At 32.1% G+C, this 18,574-nt stretch overlaps 1 protein-coding gene across 7 annotated transcripts; it reads right to left on the bottom strand.

The window, feature by feature from the left end:
• Positions 1 to 1,833: 1,833 nt before the first annotated feature.
• LOC113700223 (uncharacterized) lies at positions 1,834 to 8,608 on the bottom strand. Of its 7 annotated transcripts, XM_072058303.1 has the most exons (10): positions 8,220 to 8,408; positions 8,013 to 8,051; positions 5,943 to 6,092; positions 5,154 to 5,194; positions 4,261 to 4,317; positions 3,248 to 3,342; positions 3,103 to 3,166; positions 2,956 to 2,994; positions 2,371 to 2,481; positions 1,834 to 2,091 (listed from the first exon to the last, which is right to left on the bottom strand). In XM_072058303.1, exons 1-6 carry the CDS (start codon positions 8,221 to 8,223, stop codon positions 3,289 to 3,291), a joined length of 345 nt encoding a protein of 114 aa, XP_071914404.1. In that variant the 5' UTR covers positions 8,224 to 8,408; the 3' UTR covers positions 1,834 to 2,091; positions 2,371 to 2,481; positions 2,956 to 2,994; positions 3,103 to 3,166; positions 3,248 to 3,288. The 7 variants fall into 7 exon arrangements, 6 of the variants coding, with proteins under 6 accessions (XP_071914404.1, XP_071914403.1, XP_071914407.1 ...); XM_072058302.1 differs by having other exon boundaries at positions 2,956 to 3,166; XM_072058306.1 differs by lacking the exon at positions 2,371 to 2,481.
• Between the last annotated feature and the right edge of the window lie 9,966 nt (positions 8,609 to 18,574).

Raw genomic sequence — 18,574 nt, 5'->3', positions numbered from 1 at the left:
TTAAGGATTAAAGTGAGATGAATTTTATATTTTACAGACTGAAGCGTAACAAATTTTATTTTTTAAGGACAAAAATGGGCTACAATTTTTAGGTTAAAAATTATAGTGTCTCATTTTGAAATTCAGGACTAAAGTGAAAATTCACGTACATTTGAAGAGTATAAAGTAGAATTGATCCTATGTTAATTTTTTTTCTACAAGTTTTTTAACAACTTAATTACAACAATCTTATAAAACTTGTAATGATCGAAAACAACCTAAGAGGGAGTGAATTAGGTAAATTAAAAAACTAATTAAGTTAAAGATATTTTTTGCTCGATATGAAATTTATCCTCTTTTCTAAGTGATTATACAATGAATCAATCAATGAATGAACAATATTACTAGAGAGAAGTAGAAGAGATAAACAATTTAATGATCACAACATAATAATAAGTAAATGAGAAAAAAAGAATTGCAAATCAATTGACTACCAAGCTCCTCTTGAGTTTGAAGATCAATTCAAACAAACTTCTTCAAGTTGATGAAGTACAACCAATCTTGTGTACAAAAGAAAGCTCACTTTCTCCTTGCCCCAAGGTTCACTCGGTTAAATTAGAAAATTTTTCTATTTCTCAGGACAATCCTCACAGAGCTACACTATTGAAATATTCACTCACAAATGAAAAGTTTACAATAAATTTCACACCACCAAAACTACAAATCTTCTTTGGAGAGTGTTTTCTCACTAAAACTACTCTATATCTTTTGTATTTTCAGTGTGCAAAAGTTATTTGAAGATTCAAACCATACTCTATTTATATGAGATCAAGAAAATGCTTCATTAATGCTTCCAACGGATAGAACGTATGTAAAAAGTCAACTAGCCGTTGGGAGTATCGGACGTTTGGTGCTACCGTTGTTTGCGTCTGATAGCAGATAGAGAGTTTGAAAGATTCTATTGGACGTCCGATACTTGCGTCCGATAGCAGACAGAGAGTTTGAAGAATTATCTCAATTCTATCGGACGTCCGGTATTGTCTTTATGAGCGTCCGACAGCTTTCGTCTTTCTTTTTCTTCTTTCAAATGCTCTTGTTCTTTGAATCAAATTGCTTTAAGACTGAAAGAATTTCTTAGAAAAGATATTAGTACTATCTATTTGTTTTGTAAATATCAAAAAATAGGAATCAAGATCAACATTCTTCCCCTTTTTGATGATGACAGAACAATGGATGGAAGGAAGAAAAATGAGCAGAAACTCCCCTTTAGTCATAGCATCCAAAACCGTTAAGTACCATCATATAATACTATCAAATAAACTTTCCATTACCCATAACATTCCAAACTAGCATCCATTTTGTAACTTCTACCCCTTTTTTGTCATTATAAAAGTAGAGAGCAACTGCCATAAAAAATAATAGTAGTGGCAACCATCATCAACCAATAACAAAAGAACTAGGAGGCATCGCGCGGTGTAATTTTCAAGGTTGCCCAGAAATGCCCAATGATTCAAATTCAAATATTAAGTATGAAAAGTTACAAAAAGATACACCAAAAACTTTGCATTCTATTTTTGTAGTTCTATTAAGCAGTGAACATGAATAACCTGTTAAGAAAATGCAAGACAATACAATGAGTAGACTACTAAGATCATTAAGATGCTCCTTGCTTTTGCATAGAATGAAAATAGAAATAAAAAAAGACACATGTAATGGTGGAGAAGGGGAAAAAATATAGCTTGAAGAAATGCACAAAGCGAGTTGTCAGTTCCTAAAAAAGGCATTTAATAGCTATAAGTTTGTTTTTTGTTGATAAAAACCGCAAATCAAGTTGTCAGTTCCTAGAAAAGGATATTTAACAGCAATAAGTTTCTTTTACAATATATTCAAACGAATAATAAAATGCATATACATGCAGTATAAAGAGAAAATCTACTTAGTGAGACTAAACCTATACCAGTGCCAATTGAACAAATTGACAAAGAAAAGAAAAAGTATTTCTAATTGGCCACAAGCAAAATGATTCTAGACTTTCAATGACTAATAGCATCAAAGAGCTCCAGCTTCATTCAGGCTCTCATCTCGTTCCCGTGAAAGGCCGAAAGCAAATACCTATCCAGCAGTGAACGATGGGTTTAGAAAAACTCTCTATAGACGAAACTCCAAGTTAAAAGCTACAGACAAGAAGCAATGTCATAAACCAGATTACCAAACATGTGAACAAAAAAATCCTAAAGAAAATATCATAGGAATTTGAATATCTATGGAACACTTAATTCTGATCAGAAACATCAAATTTTGGAAAAAAAAAAGAAGCAATTTATACCAACCTATAATAATAGCCCGAAAGTCAAAATAAGCAAATAAATAAGTAAAAGGACAAGACAGTACCTCAGGAGAAACCAAAAGCAATGAGATTTGACAAAATTTCTTGATGATATTAATGCAAATAACCCATGAGCATCTTCACACTTCAAGTGCACGAGAGGTAATTTAATGTTTCTAAACAAAAGAAAAGGAATATCTCAAGAACCGAAAAAGCAACAAAGACAATCTTAACCAAAGGCAGCAAGAATAATTAAACCCAACAGGATAATGCATCATCAGTGGAACAGTTCAATCAAATAAAACTTAGATCTTCAGACATATTCAAAGTGTAATACATTTGAAATTATTCTACCTAAAGCAATAGTAGAAATCCAATTTTACTTTCAAGCTCTTACCATCTAAAATGAGTCAATCAAAATCCAATTTTTCAATCATTCTAATAACTAATTCTACAACCATAAATGCTACTCACACAAAAACTTTTCCAAAAAAAAAAAAAATCGCTTAGGACTATGTAATTTTATTATTTCTTCTTTCTTTTTTGCTTCAAAATCAATAATAGAAAGTCAGAAATAAAAAAAAGGCAAATAAGAAAGAAACTCAGAAAACTGCTCAAGTTACAAAGAAAAAGTAACAGAAAAAACTTACAGCATTGAATCAAACCAAAGATCTGTTCTTTCCCTTCATCTGCTTCACCTCATTTTCATTTCAAAAACTCGGATAAAATTGTATTTTGAACTAAAATAAAACCTTACAAAAACTGCTTAAATTAAAATAAAAAAGAAACTCATAGACCTGATTACGCTGAAGATCCATACTTTTCTCTTCATCTGCTTATGCTTCTTCTCATCTTCTCCTTCTAATCAGGGGAAAAATTAAACAAAAAAATACTTACAGAACCAGCCTAAATTTCACAAAAAAAGTGAAAACAAAAGCATACATGTTCTGATGAAGATCCATTTCTCCCCTCCCTACTTCTTTTCATGGCTTCCTTTTTTTTTTTGTCCCATTTCTCCTGCTGTTTAAAATGGGAACCTGAACATAATCAAAGCAAGGCCATTAGAAATTTGTTGCAATTGTGAGAAGCTAATACAAAGGAAAATCAAAGATTCCTTAATCTTGCCTTCAAACCAAATTGTTCCATTTTCACCAAAATTATGCACGAATCTAGTTTCTTGTTTTCATGAAGTTCTATTTGTACTCTCAAAAGATTCCATTTAACCATTTAATGGTGAGATGAGGAATAAATCCTCTAAAGTAAATTTCACAAATTTAAATATGTAAACAAATCGTTATAATTTACAAAATAAGCAATATTGGCAATGGTGATTCGATGCACACCACAAATGTCCACTACCTAAGGCATGACAATGTGTATGTCAGACAATATCCATATGCTATCTTACCCAAACAATATAGACAGTCTAAATGTGCAAGAAATATAGAGTAAACCTCTTGAATGCTCTTGGGTGGCAATAATTCTTAAAAGTTTTCTTACAATAACAGCATAATGGTCAACAACAAATTCAGTAAGTATTAAGTTTCGCGTAGTCGTATACCACCCTAATGCTTAAAAGTAAGAATTAACCACCATTTTTTCTTTGTTCCCTCTCTTGACAAAAAGTTGAGCAGAAAACCATAGTGCAAATCAATACATATATGAAGAATAAAGCCTACAAAAAATTGCCTACTTAAACATTTTTTTCACCAGTAAATTTTGAATAATTCTTCACGTTTCTTGATGTAATAAAAGATAATTAAATAAAATAAGAGACCTAAAAAGACCTTCTGTCGCAAACAAAGTAGTATTTATGATTCCAATACAATGAATTAATGGTATGCAAATAGTGAAGGACTGAAAGGCTGAAATTAAGAATAAACTATCTAATAATGACCATGCTCAACACAAAAACAAAATAAAAAAAATAAGAAAGGACTGCATTTTTAACTTACAAAGTTTGTTATTCCATGAACTGGTTTCAGAGTGACTGCATCTTCAATCATTTGCACCTTTAACATAAACAAAGTAAATTAATAACATAAAAGAATAAAAAAATTAATAACATAACCAAAAGTAAAATAAAAAGAAGATGACCGTAGAAAATAGGATCTAAATGCAAAGTAATCCTAACATCTTCTTGTTATTTTAGCTGCAAAAAATTCTCGTTACCTTTCCAAGGAATATAAAGAATCTGGAAAGACCAACATATTACCACACCAAACTTTTAATTGCCATAAACATTGAAATCATTTTCACGAAAGGTAAAGTCTAAATAAGCAAGAAACATGTAGTAAACCACTTAAATGGTAGTAGATGGTAAGAAAATTCTCTGCAATAACAGACTAATACTCAATCTGCCATATTTACTCTATATTCACTTTATATTCTCAAAATGTTATCCCCATGAACTCAAACCAATATTCTAGGAACAAAATAAACAAAAATTTAACCAAAAATGGTATTCTTGTAAAACTAAAATAAAAGGTACTCGTGTAAAAGAAGAAGGGCAGGCAAAATTCATGCATATACAAATATATAGGGAACATGTACTTAAAACGACTATCTCAACTAATGGCTCCTTGATCAGTTTCAGTGCTTTTATCAGCAACTAAGAAAACACAATGTTTGTTAAAAAAAAAACTAAGAAAACACAAAAGTATTTTTTTTCTTTTGTTTTAAAGAATCCATATACACTCTTCGGAAAATGAGAACCAAAATTTCACAAGGGCAAAAATAAGAAAAATAGTTTTCTCAAAAATAAAGACACAAAAAAAAATAACTAAAGTTTTTAACAGTCATTGACATGAAATTTGTCATCCGCAAATGGACACTTTGGGTTGGTTACCATATGGATCGTCTTTTTTGAGTCAATAATTGAACGTACTCCTGCACATAACAAACCCAAAAAAAAAAAAGCCATCAAATGAGCCATGAAAACTTCATTTTTCAGAGTTTCAGAGCCATAAAAAAATAGTTAAGATGGATGGTTGTTGTGCTGATGTGGCTGTATTTTATTGGCTGGAGGGATTATTAACATGGAGTTTCAGAGCCATGAAAAAATAGTTAACATTTTGGTCAAATGAAATTTATTAATTAAGGAGGAGGATTATTAATATAGGCCATAATTCTATCCTCTCAATACATCAGTAGCAAAAGGGATGGTCAAACTCTTGGCACAAAATAACTCATCAAGTTACAAAAGATTTTAAACCAAACAAAAATATTATGATAACACCATCCACGTGAGATATAATGCATCAAGAGCTGATATACATATATAGCAGGTAGCTCAATCTGATTTGTATTAAAACATAACCTTTTTCAGGTTCTCGTTTCAAATTATCACCATTGACATCTCACATATAAATAAGCAATTTATAAATCCAAAAAAAAAAACCCAGATCTTAAGTAAACTAAAAGCAATAAGAATCGCATCTGTTTCTCACTATTCGTTAATTTTAACAACCAATCAGCTATAGTACAGAAACAAGAATCCCAAATTTTACCATTTTTACAACCCATGTACTTACAAGCGAGTAATCAATTCAAAAAACCCACCATAACCTAGAAATAAAATCCACCAAAAATCATAAATATCTAAGGATCAATAAAATTCATATAATAAAGGTACAACCTTGGTCCTTGACATACTCAGCAAAGGTGTTGCAGTCTGAGCAGAGATCCAGACCAGTTAATCCCAGATTCTCACACTCTTTGGTGCTAAGTTGCATTTGCACATGAGCAGACCCACCAGTAACAAAACCCAAAGAATGGTCATTTCCTGCTACAGAAGTAGGATCAGGATTAGATGTACCCCAATAATAACATATTCATATAAAGAAAAGAACCTTTAAAGTTGCCTAGAAGAAAGAAGAATTCACAAAAAAAATGGAGATAACAGAAATAAGAGAAGAATCTACTGAGAGAGTATAAAAGCGAGTCTTACCAACAGAAATCAATCAATAAAAATAATGTCACTGATGAAATTTCCCCATAGGGAACAAAACACTATACATATATGTGGAAGCAAATTCTAAAGAAGTTCCTATGTATTATTTTCCAATTTTTCTTTTTTCTAAAAATGCAAAATTGGGTCCAACATCAAAGGTCAATGGTGTGAAGCACAGGGATACTACTATTTCCTGAACATATTTTTTCCAGTCAAAGATTGAGCTAGGTTTTTTTAGTAATATAAAAGGGGAAAGATGGTATCTTCATAATAGATTACATGGATTTTGCTTTTGAAACTCCATTTACCTAATTCATATAACTATGTATCTCATGAATCATGAACTGATCAAAACATCTTCAAGGAAGTTAGGCATAATAATGATTTCACTTTGCACATTAAAACCACAAAACCAGAAAAATCAACTATGAAATAAAGATTTCATCATACAGCTTCCCAAATCTTGACATTACGAAGAATACCATGTTGTTTAATAACAGATTCATTATGTTTTGGATGATTATTTGGAACATGGGCCAAAAGACCAACCTGGAAATGGCAGTCAAAGTCCCCTTGCAATGGCAGAGACATGAACAAGAACCAAGAAAATTGACAATTTCAGTTATTTTGAAAAACCCAAACAACAACTAAACAAGAGTTGGGAAATTTGAACATAGAACATCAGCTGCTCTATCCGCTAAATTTAAGACATTTCAACTGCTAAGAAATAATAACTGCAATCAATAGAGATAGATAGAACCCCGCTAAATTTCAAGGCAGTAAAGATAGGTAGTATAGCAAATACACGAGTACCCAGAATCATAACTGGAGAACACCCTCAAACTGAATTAACTCTTGCAATGCCCCTCCCAATTTCGTCATATTCCGAAGCAACCAATTTAACAAGCACCATTCATTTTTATTTAACTCTAAAAGTGCCTTTACTTTTTAAACCCCTATAGGCACACACAAAAGCCTATTTCTACTTTTTTGGGTTAAAAGAAAACATTTAGACAAAAAATTCTGAAACATAAGAGACAAAAAAATTGGGGGAATGAAGAAAAAAAAATGTAAAAGTAGGTGCATTCTAGTCCAGTGAAAGCAAAAAAATTTCTCATTCGTAAAAGGTTTATGGTCAAATGTATCACCATTTCCAATGTGATTTCTAACATCAAAACTTCAACTTTCTCACCCATTCACTTATCATATCTCAAGTGATAAGTCTTGCTTCAGAAAACTTCCTGTATCACCAAAAAATACACTACCTCATTTTTCAAATCAAACAAAAGAACTGGAGTAATTTTCTACATGCATACAATTGATTGTTCAAAGCATATTTCCAAAGCCATTCCCTATTAATCCTTTGGCAAAATGTTGTGAAATATAACATATTTCAATCCAAAAAAGTACAATTATAATGTTCTTGATTATTTAGAAAAGGGTATGAAAAAAAGCAAACATTTTTTGACTTGCTAAACCGTCCAGAACATTATCATCCCCTCCTTCACTGCTCTCCATTAAAAAAATCCCTAAATTACAGCAACAGCAAAAAACCCAAAATGAAAACAAAAAAATTATTTCATCAAAACATCATAAAGAGCACAATACATTATAGGGAAGTCAAATTATTCCTTCTTAAAGCAATACGAAAAAATAGAAAAAAAAACCTTAGAGATGAGAGTAAAAGCATATGAGAAAAAGAATTTGCTTGAATCTGGGTTTTAAAGATAAGGAAAAGTCATGGAAGACACTTACCTTGAATTTGTAGTCCATGTAAATATTCAACCTTTCCACCTACAACACCATAGAAAGTACAATCGAGTATTAGGGAAAAAAACCCACAAAATCACCGATAAAGATGACAACTTCTGAGAAGGAGATGAAGAAGAGTTTAAAAGGGAAAAATGATCTCCATATATATATATATATATTGCTTTTATAATGGTGGATGATCCAGCGTACTCATGATTCAGCTGATGAGAGGAAGAAAGATTTGGGTAGATGGCGGTGTAGAAAAAGACTGGAGAGATGAAGAGAAACTAAGAGGAGGAAAAACATTTTGACATCTCTAGGAGAGAAAATCCCGAATCTTATTTTCTTCCCAAAGAAAGGAACAAAGAAAAGAAAAATGGAAGGGGAGAGAAGCTCTGGAGATACCCTTTAACTTGTAAGAAGAAGCCCAACGTGTGACCTTTGTTTTGTCTTGCACTGTTATTTAATGTTCAATTAAAGAAGAAAGAGAAGAAGTGAAAGACAAAGAAAAGAGAAAGGGAGAAAGAATCGGAGAAGAACGGAAGAAAGACGGAGCAAAAGCAAGAAACACAATGAGTGGCGCAAGTGAAGACTCTCAGGAACCCTACCTATTCATCAAGGCGTGAAATCTCGATTTTGTCCTCAATTCAATTCATCAGCTAAATCAACGGAGGACTACCATCAATCGGCCAATCACAGCGTGCCACGTCAGCAATTGGGTTCAATTGGGGCAATTGCATTCGCACATTGAACTATATATGTTAATAACATCAAAAGATACCAAAAATAACAATGAACATCAATAAGACCAACACTCATATCAATCAACATTCATTAGTCATTCAAAAACCATCAAATGAAACTTAGTTCAGAACATCGGAAATATCAAAAGTATTACAAAATATTTGTAATAATCGTACCTCTATATATTTTTTCATCAATTTTCGAACCTTCTTGGGTTTGAACCACTTGGACCCCAAGAAAAAAAATTCAACTCTCCCATCATACTGATCTCAAACTCATTTTACATAATAGTGAAAAAATTCTTGCACAAACACTCATTAGTAGTACCAAAAATAATATCATCCACATATATTTGTACAAATAAAAGATCATTTAAACTTTGTTTAGTGAAAAGAGTGGTATCCACAATACCTCTTTTAAAAACATTCACAACCAAAAAAACTATCCACTTTTTAAAATCATTCTCAATCAAGAGATTTGAATTTTTGAGAGTTAGCATTATTTCTAACTATTCACATGTATTTTATGTCTTTTCTCATGTTTTTTTTCACATAACAATTACTTTTTATGTGACCTTTTTGACAACAAAAACTACACATAAACAATGAGTTATTTACATAAACAGGTTTAATAAATCTTATTTATTTTCTCTTATAAACAACAAAATCATTTATATCAGAATTTATCTTCTTCTCATAAGAGCCAAGATGAGACTTTGATCAATTCTCTTGAAAACAGTTTTATTTTTTTTTATGCTAGAGAAACTCATTTGAATTGTCTATTTTTCTTTTCAAATCACCTTGTTCCTCTTTGAATATTTCACAAAGTTTTGTTTTTCTATCAAACTCATTTTATAGATCAATCTTATCCTTTTTCAAACAATTATTTTCAGTTTTCAGCTTTTTATGTTCTTGAAAAAGACGTGCATTGTTTTGAAGAAAAAATTAATTTTGTGTTTTAATTTCTTATTTCTATCATAAGATTCTTTCAAAATATCATGCAATTTTTCAATGAAAGATTTAAGATCATCATCAGTTTCATCATCAGATTCAAATTGAGGGTTAGAAGTTGTTAATTCATTATCTCCAATAGCCATAAAAGTCAATTGAACAGATTCTTCTTCATCTTCAATTTCACCATCGAAGTTGCACTCATTCCAAATGAATTGGAAGTTGTTAAATCTTGATTTTCTTTCTTATTTCTTCTTCTTCATTGGACACTCACTCATATAGTGTCCAAATTGGTCGCATTCATAACATTTGTTATCTTACTTTCTGTTGGCCTCTAGTTTTCCATTGTTTCTTGCAAAATTGAATTGATTGGAATTTGAATTGTTAGGTTCTCCTTTTCTGAATCTTTTTTTATTGAGAATTCTCTTGAAACTTCTTGTGATGAGAACAAGATCATTGTCATCAACCTCCACATCTTCTCCATCCAAGAAAGTTGAGTCATCTTCATCTTGAGAAACTTTTAGAGCAATGCTTCTTCTTACCTTTGCATCCTCTTCTTCTTGCACCTTAGTCTTAAGTTTCAACTCATAAAATGTTAGAGAGCTAATAAGAGATTCAATAGACATTGAATTTAAATTTTTTGTCTCTTCAATAGCAGCCACCTTACTCTCCCAATCTTTAGACAAAGCATTCTCTTCTAAGGTGTATTCCTTATCCAAAATCTCTAAATGCTTAATAAGATCATTAAATCTACAATACATTTTATCAATATTTTCATAATATTCCATCTTAAATGACTCATATTTAGTAATTAAGATAGATTTCTTTTATTCTCTAACATTCTCACTACTTTCACGAATTTTTCTCAATTTGTCCCAAATTTCTTTACCTGACTTACAACTTTTGACTCTAATAGATTCATTTGAGTCTAAAGTACTATATAACACATTCATAACTTTTGCATTTAAGGTGAGATGCTTTCTATCCTCTACAGTCAATTCAATCCTTGTTTTTTGTTTAGGTTTATGAGTGTTTTCATCTACTATGGGCTTTCATTAACCATAAATCACAATTCAATATCAATCGATTGCAAGAAAATAATCATTTTTTCTTTCCAACTCATATAATTTGACCTATTAAATATAGAAAGTCTAATCAGAGATTGTCCTTAAAAAATATGGCATTATTGATTGTCATTTTTACTCCAAAGTCGCTTGAGTTTAATTTCTAGGAGACCAAGTTCTAACACCAATTATAAGGATCGAAGACAACCTAAGAGGGGGTGAATTACGTAGATTAAAAAATTAATCAAGTTAAAGATGCTTTTTGCTCAATATGAAATTTACCCTCTTTTTTAAGTGATCACACAATGAATCAATCAATGAATGAATAATATCACTTGAGAGAAGTAGAAGAGATAAACAATTTAAGAATCACAACATAACAATAAATAAATAAGAAGAAAGGAATTGCAAACAAATTGACTACCAAGTTTCTCTTGAGCTTGAAGATCAATTCAAATAAACTTCTTCAAGTTCATGAAATACAACCAATCTTGTGTACAAAGGAAGGCTCACTTCCTTCTTACCCCAAGGTTTACTCGGTCAAATTAGGAAGTTTTACTATCTTTCAGGACAACTCTCACAGAGTTACACTATTAAAATATTTACTCGTAAATGAAAAACTTACAATGAATTTCACACTACCAAGACTACAAATCTTTTTTGGAGAGTGTTTTCTCACTAAAACTACTCTATATCTTTTGTATCTTCAGTGTGCAAAAGTTATTTGAAGATTCTGACCATACTCTATTTATATGAGATCAAGAAAGTGCTTCATTAATACTTTCAACGGATAGAAAGTAGTTGAAGAGTCAACTAGCCACTGGGAGTATCGGACATCCGGTACAACCGTTGTTTGCGTCCGATAGCAGATAGAGAGTTTGAAATATTCTATCGGACGTCTGATGCTTCCGTCTGATAGCAGAAAAAGGGTTTGAAGGATTCTATCGGACATCCGATGCTTGCGTCTAATAGCAAACAGAGTTTGAAAGATTATCTCAATTCTATCGGACGTCCGGTATTGTCTTTGTGAGCGTCCGACAGCTTTCGTCTTCCTTTTCTTCTTTCAAATGTTCTTGTTCTTTGAATCAAATTACTTCAAGAGTGAAAGGATTTCTTATAAGAGATATTAGTACTATTCATTTGTTTTGTAAACATTAAAAGACAGGGATCAAAATCAACAAAACTTTTCAAAGTTTTTTAAATGCACACCTCAAATACCCAAACACATAAAAGAAATTGTTTTCCTTCTTTTGTTTTCTTCTTTCCTACACCTCAGTCTATTACCACCTCCACCATTGGGCACCGCTTGCAACCACCTCTACTAGTGCAGGCAACTCTTTTTTTTTTCTTTCTTTCTTCCCTCTCTCCCTCTCTCTTCTTCTCACTCTTTCCTCTTTCTCACTTTCTCTCTCTTCATCTTCTCTTTTTTCCATTCTGTTCCCCCATCTCCCGAACTCTTCCCCTTCCTTGCTGGTCATGCGAACAGTGTTGGAGTGACAGGAGAAGGAGGGAGGAGGAGGAGGAAGGGGAGAGGAGAGGAGGAAAAGGGATGAATGGATGAGAAAGAAGGAGGGGGAGGCAAAAAAGAAAAAAAAATGGGAGAGTGGTTTCAGCGCTAGTGGGAGAAGTAGGGTGGTGGCAATGGAAAGAGGGGTGAATGAGGGAGGAAGAAGAAAGGAAAAAGAAAAAGAAAAGGAAAAAGAAAGGAAAAGGGAAAGAAAAGAAAATTTGTTTTCCCAGTTCTCAAATATATAAAAAATTTTCTACTGATTCTACAATACATTACAATAAAGTTGTTGTAAAACTAATAAAATGAACTACTATAATAGAAATTGAAATATTAGAGAAAGAAGTAGAAAAATGGAGAATGATTTTCTTATTATTCTAACTAATCAAAAAGTGCACTCAAGAGGTGCCAAGGTACCTCTATATATAGGTATTACAAAATTAAAAGTATATCAATTCTATTAAACATTTATTACTACAAGAACATGAATAATCATATGAAACGGTTCATCCAATACATGAATAGCTCTCATGGATTGAAACCGTTCATCCAATGTAATTCCTTTATATAATGTAGCAATGAATTATGAATTACTCCCTTTGGAATCAATAAATTATGAATTAATTATCTGAAGAATAAAATGGACATCCACACTTTTAGTTGTTTCATAACAGTTTTGTATAAATACCCAAAAAATACACCTTCCAAATAGACCTAAAGTCATGTAGTGCTCAACTACCGAGCTATTTGTTATCTTATTTTCATGTTTGATTTTCTATTATTTTTCAATTTGAATTGATTGATAATGTTAGACTTCAATTTTCAAAGTTTGTTTGCCATTTTTGGTCTAACAAATTAAACTTATAGTAATTGAAATAAAAATTAAACCCAAAATACTAGTTGCCTTTGAGAATTTGATGAACATCATTCCTTTAAAATAATTAGGACAAATATATGAATAAGTAATTAAGCAAGAGCTACTAATGTAGTGTTAAATGAATGGAAGTATGGGGCATGAGAGATAAGTTGCAGAGGAAAACAAAGTACGTGGATTTAAGTGTTAGTAACTCCAAGATCGCAAATGCACGTGAATCTGATTGAAGTGAGCAACTTGCTTTTGGCAAGGTAGCCGCTAGAATGGATTTTAATTTCCACTTTGATAAGGGTGACAAGTTTTCGAAAAATATTGAATTACCAACCAAACTTGAAATCAATTTCAAAAATTTTTTTGGGTTAAAAAGGATAATTTCATTTCAATATCTGAACTGATAGCAGGTAAGTAAATTAAAACATAATACAGATATATAGATCTGAAAATCAACTTATACAAGACCCAAAAAGCAATAAACTTGATCATAATATTGAAACTTCGAGAAACTCCAAGAGTACTTTCCATCAGATAAATATTACTAGAACCCAATACATCTGTGTCCATGTCTTCCAACAGTCAGATGTGATAAAAATTGCTCAAGCCCAAACAAAAAAATTAGATCAAATACATTGGAAATAGGTAATTCGAATTTCCATTGGTAATTCTAGTTTTCTAAAATACAAAGGTTTGAATTAGGATCAAATATTGTATTCATATTTCTTAAATTGAACTTATTGATTGACGATTTCCTACAAGCGCATAGGGTCGATTGTAGTAATAATTTACTTGGAGTATTCCAGGATCAAACCCACATGGACGAGTTAATTTTCTTTTTTAGTTATTCTAAAATAACAAAGTTTAAATTCAAGGAGTGGTTTTTTCTAACTAAACAATAAATGAATAATCAATTTAAATAGAGTAGTGGTGAGAAAACAATAGATGCGAGCCTAAGGTTTCACGTTTTAATCTACACTTTGAATTAATTATTCAGTTAATTTCTTAATAAACCATGAACACATCACATAATTGTATTTTAGATTATTTCTCAATACATCTAAAGTATGCCTAATTAAATCCCATGTCTCTCTTGAGATAGCAAGTATTCAATTAAACCCTTTAAAAATCTTGGTGATATAAGCACGTGATATATATCCTAACATACTCTCGTGATTATGCTAAGTATGTTTATCTATCTAGTGCACAACTGTATCTCCTTTCTCAATTCAATACAAACTCTAAGAGCATGTCTATGATGGCCAAGCATAAACACATAATTAAAATCAAGATAGACAAATCATAGCAAAAATCAAGAAATTAAACTAGAAAAATTAATCAAATTCCTTTATAAAAACCCTAACCCTAGAAACAATTTAGTTCAATATGATTTGAAAATTAAAACCATGAATTCAAAGAGCTACTATAAAAATAAGAAAAAGAGTAAGAAAACTTCACAGTTACTTGCTCTAATCTTCTCCTTGTACGCTTCTTTATTCGCTCCATTTGATCTTGATCTCTCAAGAATGAACAATGGAAAGATGTTAAAACTAACCTAGACTAATGTTTTCCACCCCTAAAAACGTCCTAGATAGCTTCTATTTATAGTTTCTCAAGTAGTTTCCAAAACAGGGTAGGATTGGGCTTATTGGAGCTAAAAAATGACAATTTCATGCATTTTCTAGATGAACACCAGTGCAAACATTGGCCTAAACTCCGGCTTCGATGTTCTATTAGGTGACTTGACCAGAAAAACTCCGGCGTGAACATTGGCGCAAGTTATTGAAGATTTGCGAATGGATTACTTTGGATCAATATGCAGATAAACTTCAATGCCAAAAATCTCCATTAAAGACGCTGAATTAGCTCTTGCTCAACATAAAAGTTGTAGCTTTTGAATCAGCTTTCCAACGCCTCAAGAATCATGTCATTTGGAGGTATAGATACTGAGATATGCCTAAAATACTGAAACTTGTTCGTAAGAGCATTGCAGCGTAACTATACTTCAATAATTTGAACTTTTGACTATGAAAACGTGAGAACCAAACTTTGATTTTTATAACTTTGAATTAAGAATCATCTCAATCCGATTTGTGTAGCTCAAGTTACCGCCAAAATACTGAAACTTATCAATCCTATGAAACCTCTTTCACTTCATGCTTTGTTCTTCCATTGCATCTCCACGCCCCATTTTTTGTTCATTTTCTCTCTAGTTAAGCTTTTGACTTATTAGAACAATATAAGAGCAAAATCAAGTAGTTTCTATTCAAAATCAAGTTAAACTAATATAGTTAATTGGCAACTTATACATATAAACGTAATACAAAAAACGCCGTATCAAACTTCCCCACACTTAATTCATGCTTGTACTCAAGCACAAGAACAAACCTATTAACTACAAACAATTACTATATTCAAGACTATTATTATTAAAGCAACCATTCTAAACAAGTGTCGAATATCAATAGTGAAAACGAAAGGGGCGCTTATTCGAACTTTTAATGCCATAAACCCTTTCAACTCTACCTAACTAAATTAGGAATATAAACTATTTAACAAGCATTTCCTTGCAAATGGTTCAACTATTAATCCAAATCTCAAACATATAACCACATGGATCCACAGGTTATTATTATAATATTTTCCTTCCTTTTTTTTCTTTTCTTTATTTTTCTCTTTTTTTTTCAATTTTCTCCCACACTTAAACCTTTTCACATTTTAACAAGGAGAATACACTTAATTCTTAGCCGTTTAAGCCTTTTGAGCAAACTCTAACATCTCCCAAATGAAAGAACCTGGTTACTCAACTTTCGCTGCTAAAGAATCACACACTCATAGCTATAGTCATTTTTTAATGCGAAAGTCAACACTTTAGGTGAAGACCTTCGGTTACTAGGCAATGACAACCAGCCGAGTATAGTTCAAATTAATAAAATAAGAATATGAGCACAAATAAAAACACAAAACCTTGCTTAATATCCCAATAATATGTAGAATTAAGATTAATAATTAGGCCAAATTCACAAGAAAAATGCTAGAAAAATATTTACAAAGTCTAGAAAAATTAGTCAAAATTTGAAAAAGTCTCAAAATACCAAATATTTATCAAAAAAGCACGGTAAAGCAACATCATTTAACACTTAACACATTCATACAAATAAACTTTAATAATAATAATAATACTTGAAATATAAGCCATTGCCAATAAGGGAATCAACAACAAAATTTTGAAAAAATTTAGCCCAAAAATTTAAAAATTTCACTTCACCCATTTACTCCTCCCCACACTTAAGACAACATTGTCTTTAATATTGAGGATAAAATAAAGAAAGAATAACAAGAAAAGAGATGAAAGTAAAACTCCCTTGATAACAATTGGAGTGCCAAAAACCAAGTGGGGTGAGAGAAGTTGTCCGTTACCATCCAATAGTCAAGCTCAGGAAGCCATCCTGCCAACCTAAATGAACAAGAGAACACTATAAATAAGGGTTAAACACATCACCTAATAACCCAAACTAGAAAGCAATAAAATTGTAAGGAAATAAACACCACCATTAATCCCAAAAATAAGGAAAATATTAAATGAAAATAAAAAGAAATTCAGGTTGCTTGTCAAGAAGCACTAAGTTTTATATCTTCAGCCGGACAAGGCTAGTTAAGCTCAAGGAGGATAAAAAGTTTTAGCCTGTCTCATTGCTTCCACATTAAACTTTGGAAGGCTCCCAAGGTATGGCTAAGGAAACAACTTAGTTTCTTCCTCCACAGCTATATCGCGCTTCCGTACCTCACAATAAGCATACTTGCGAAGATCCTGCAGGAGTGCAAGTACTAGATTTTGTTCCATGCTCAAAACATTTATGGCCTTCATATTTTCATCCTCACCCGAAGCAATGACATCTTCTAATGGATCAAATAATGACTCATGAATATACACTTCATTAGAAATAGTATTAATAACATCAAGATGATAACAAGACTAATCATATGAGAAACACTTTATTGTTTCAAAAACTTTAAACTCTTGTGCATCTTTATCCACTCTTAAACTAAGTTTCCCTCCAGGAACATCAATAAGAGCGCCCCTCCCGTGGCTAAGAATCTTCTACCAGGCATCTAATATCTTCCTTCATATCCAAGACGAGAAAATCTGCAGGAAAATAAAATTTACCAACTTTTATAAGCATGTCCTCTACAATACTAACAGAATATCGAATTGAACGATCTGCCAGTTGTAGAGTCACTGTTGTATGTGTGAGCTGAGCAAATTTTAATTCCCTAAAAAAGGACAAAGGCTATATTAACTCTGGAACCAAGGTCACACAAGCACCTTTCGACTAAAATATTCTCAAAATAACATAGAACTGTGAAACTCCTTGGATCCTTCATTTTGACAGGAAGATGATTTTGAAGTACTGCACTACACTCCTCGGTAAGTGAAACTCTTGCAAATGCCTCTAATTTCTTCATCTTCTGCATAATTTCCTTCACAATTTTGCATAGAAGGGCATATTTGCAATAGTTTCGGTAGCTGGAATATCCACGTGTAGCTTTTATAACCTTTCTAAAAATCTTTGATAAGGACTCTTCAACCATTGAGGAAAGGGAATGGGTGGCACATAAGCTTTAACCTCAGGCACCTTAATGGATTGATTTCAACTCGAAATTCTTTGCCCAAACTATGTATCTCCTCTTGAGTTTCGGCTCTCTTGTCATCTACTACACCTTCCTTCTTGAGTATATTTTTCGGGTCATCAATAGGATCAACTAACACCTTTTCCGAAGAAAGGGCTAATGCCATAGTGAACTCCATATGAGTCACCACTATATTATTGTGCAATCCCCTCTGCTCCCTTTGAATCAATGCCATAGATAATTAGTCTACTTGCTTCTCAAGTTTATGAATAGATACTTGTTGCGGTTGAGCCAATTGATCCTTTTTCTGCATATACTGCAACATTATCTCTTCCATACTGGGATTTCTTTCTTGTGTAGGTAGAGGTTGACCTTGAGGCCCCTATTGGTGATTGAAAGACTCTAGTGGTGGAGCAAGTCCAACTCTTGGAGCCTTCCATGAGAGATTAGGGTGATTGTTCCATCCAAAACTATATGCGCTAGAGTCATGACCTTCTTGGACACCATAAGCTCCATATGAATATAGGTCTTGTGGTTGAGTTATACAATGTGATAACACTTGTACTTGATGATTCAACTCAGTAACTTGTGAACCCAATTCCGCTAACGTACTTATCTCATGAACAACTACTATTCTACCTTGAACTGTCTTTTGTTGTGAATTGCTAGAGAGCAACTCATATATTGCAATCGATTTTTCGGGGATTTTACCTCCAATATATTCTTCAGCTGCAATGTCCACCATAATTTGTGTTGTAAATGTCAAGTCGTCATAAAAGAATTATACCTGCAATGTCAAAGGA

Source organism: Coffea arabica, chromosome 7c (assembly GCF_036785885.1).
Source record: "Coffea arabica cultivar ET-39 chromosome 7c, Coffea Arabica ET-39 HiFi, whole genome shotgun sequence".
NCBI classification, from domain to species: Eukaryota; Viridiplantae; Streptophyta; class Magnoliopsida; order Gentianales; family Rubiaceae; genus Coffea; species Coffea arabica.
This window is presented reverse-complemented; position numbering and strand designations above follow the sequence as displayed.

Excerpts from the sequence above, each read along its gene's own strand:
- LOC113700223 (XM_072058302.1), bottom strand. Across the intron at positions 6,093-8,012 it reads ACATGGACTACAAATTCAAG|CAGGAAATGACCATTCTTTG; the intron begins GTAAGTGTCTTC and ends CTACTTCTGTAG. Across the intron at positions 3,343-4,260 it reads TTCATGGAATAACAAACTTT|GTTCCCATTTTAAACAGCAG; the intron begins GTAAGTTAAAAA and ends GATTATGTTCAG.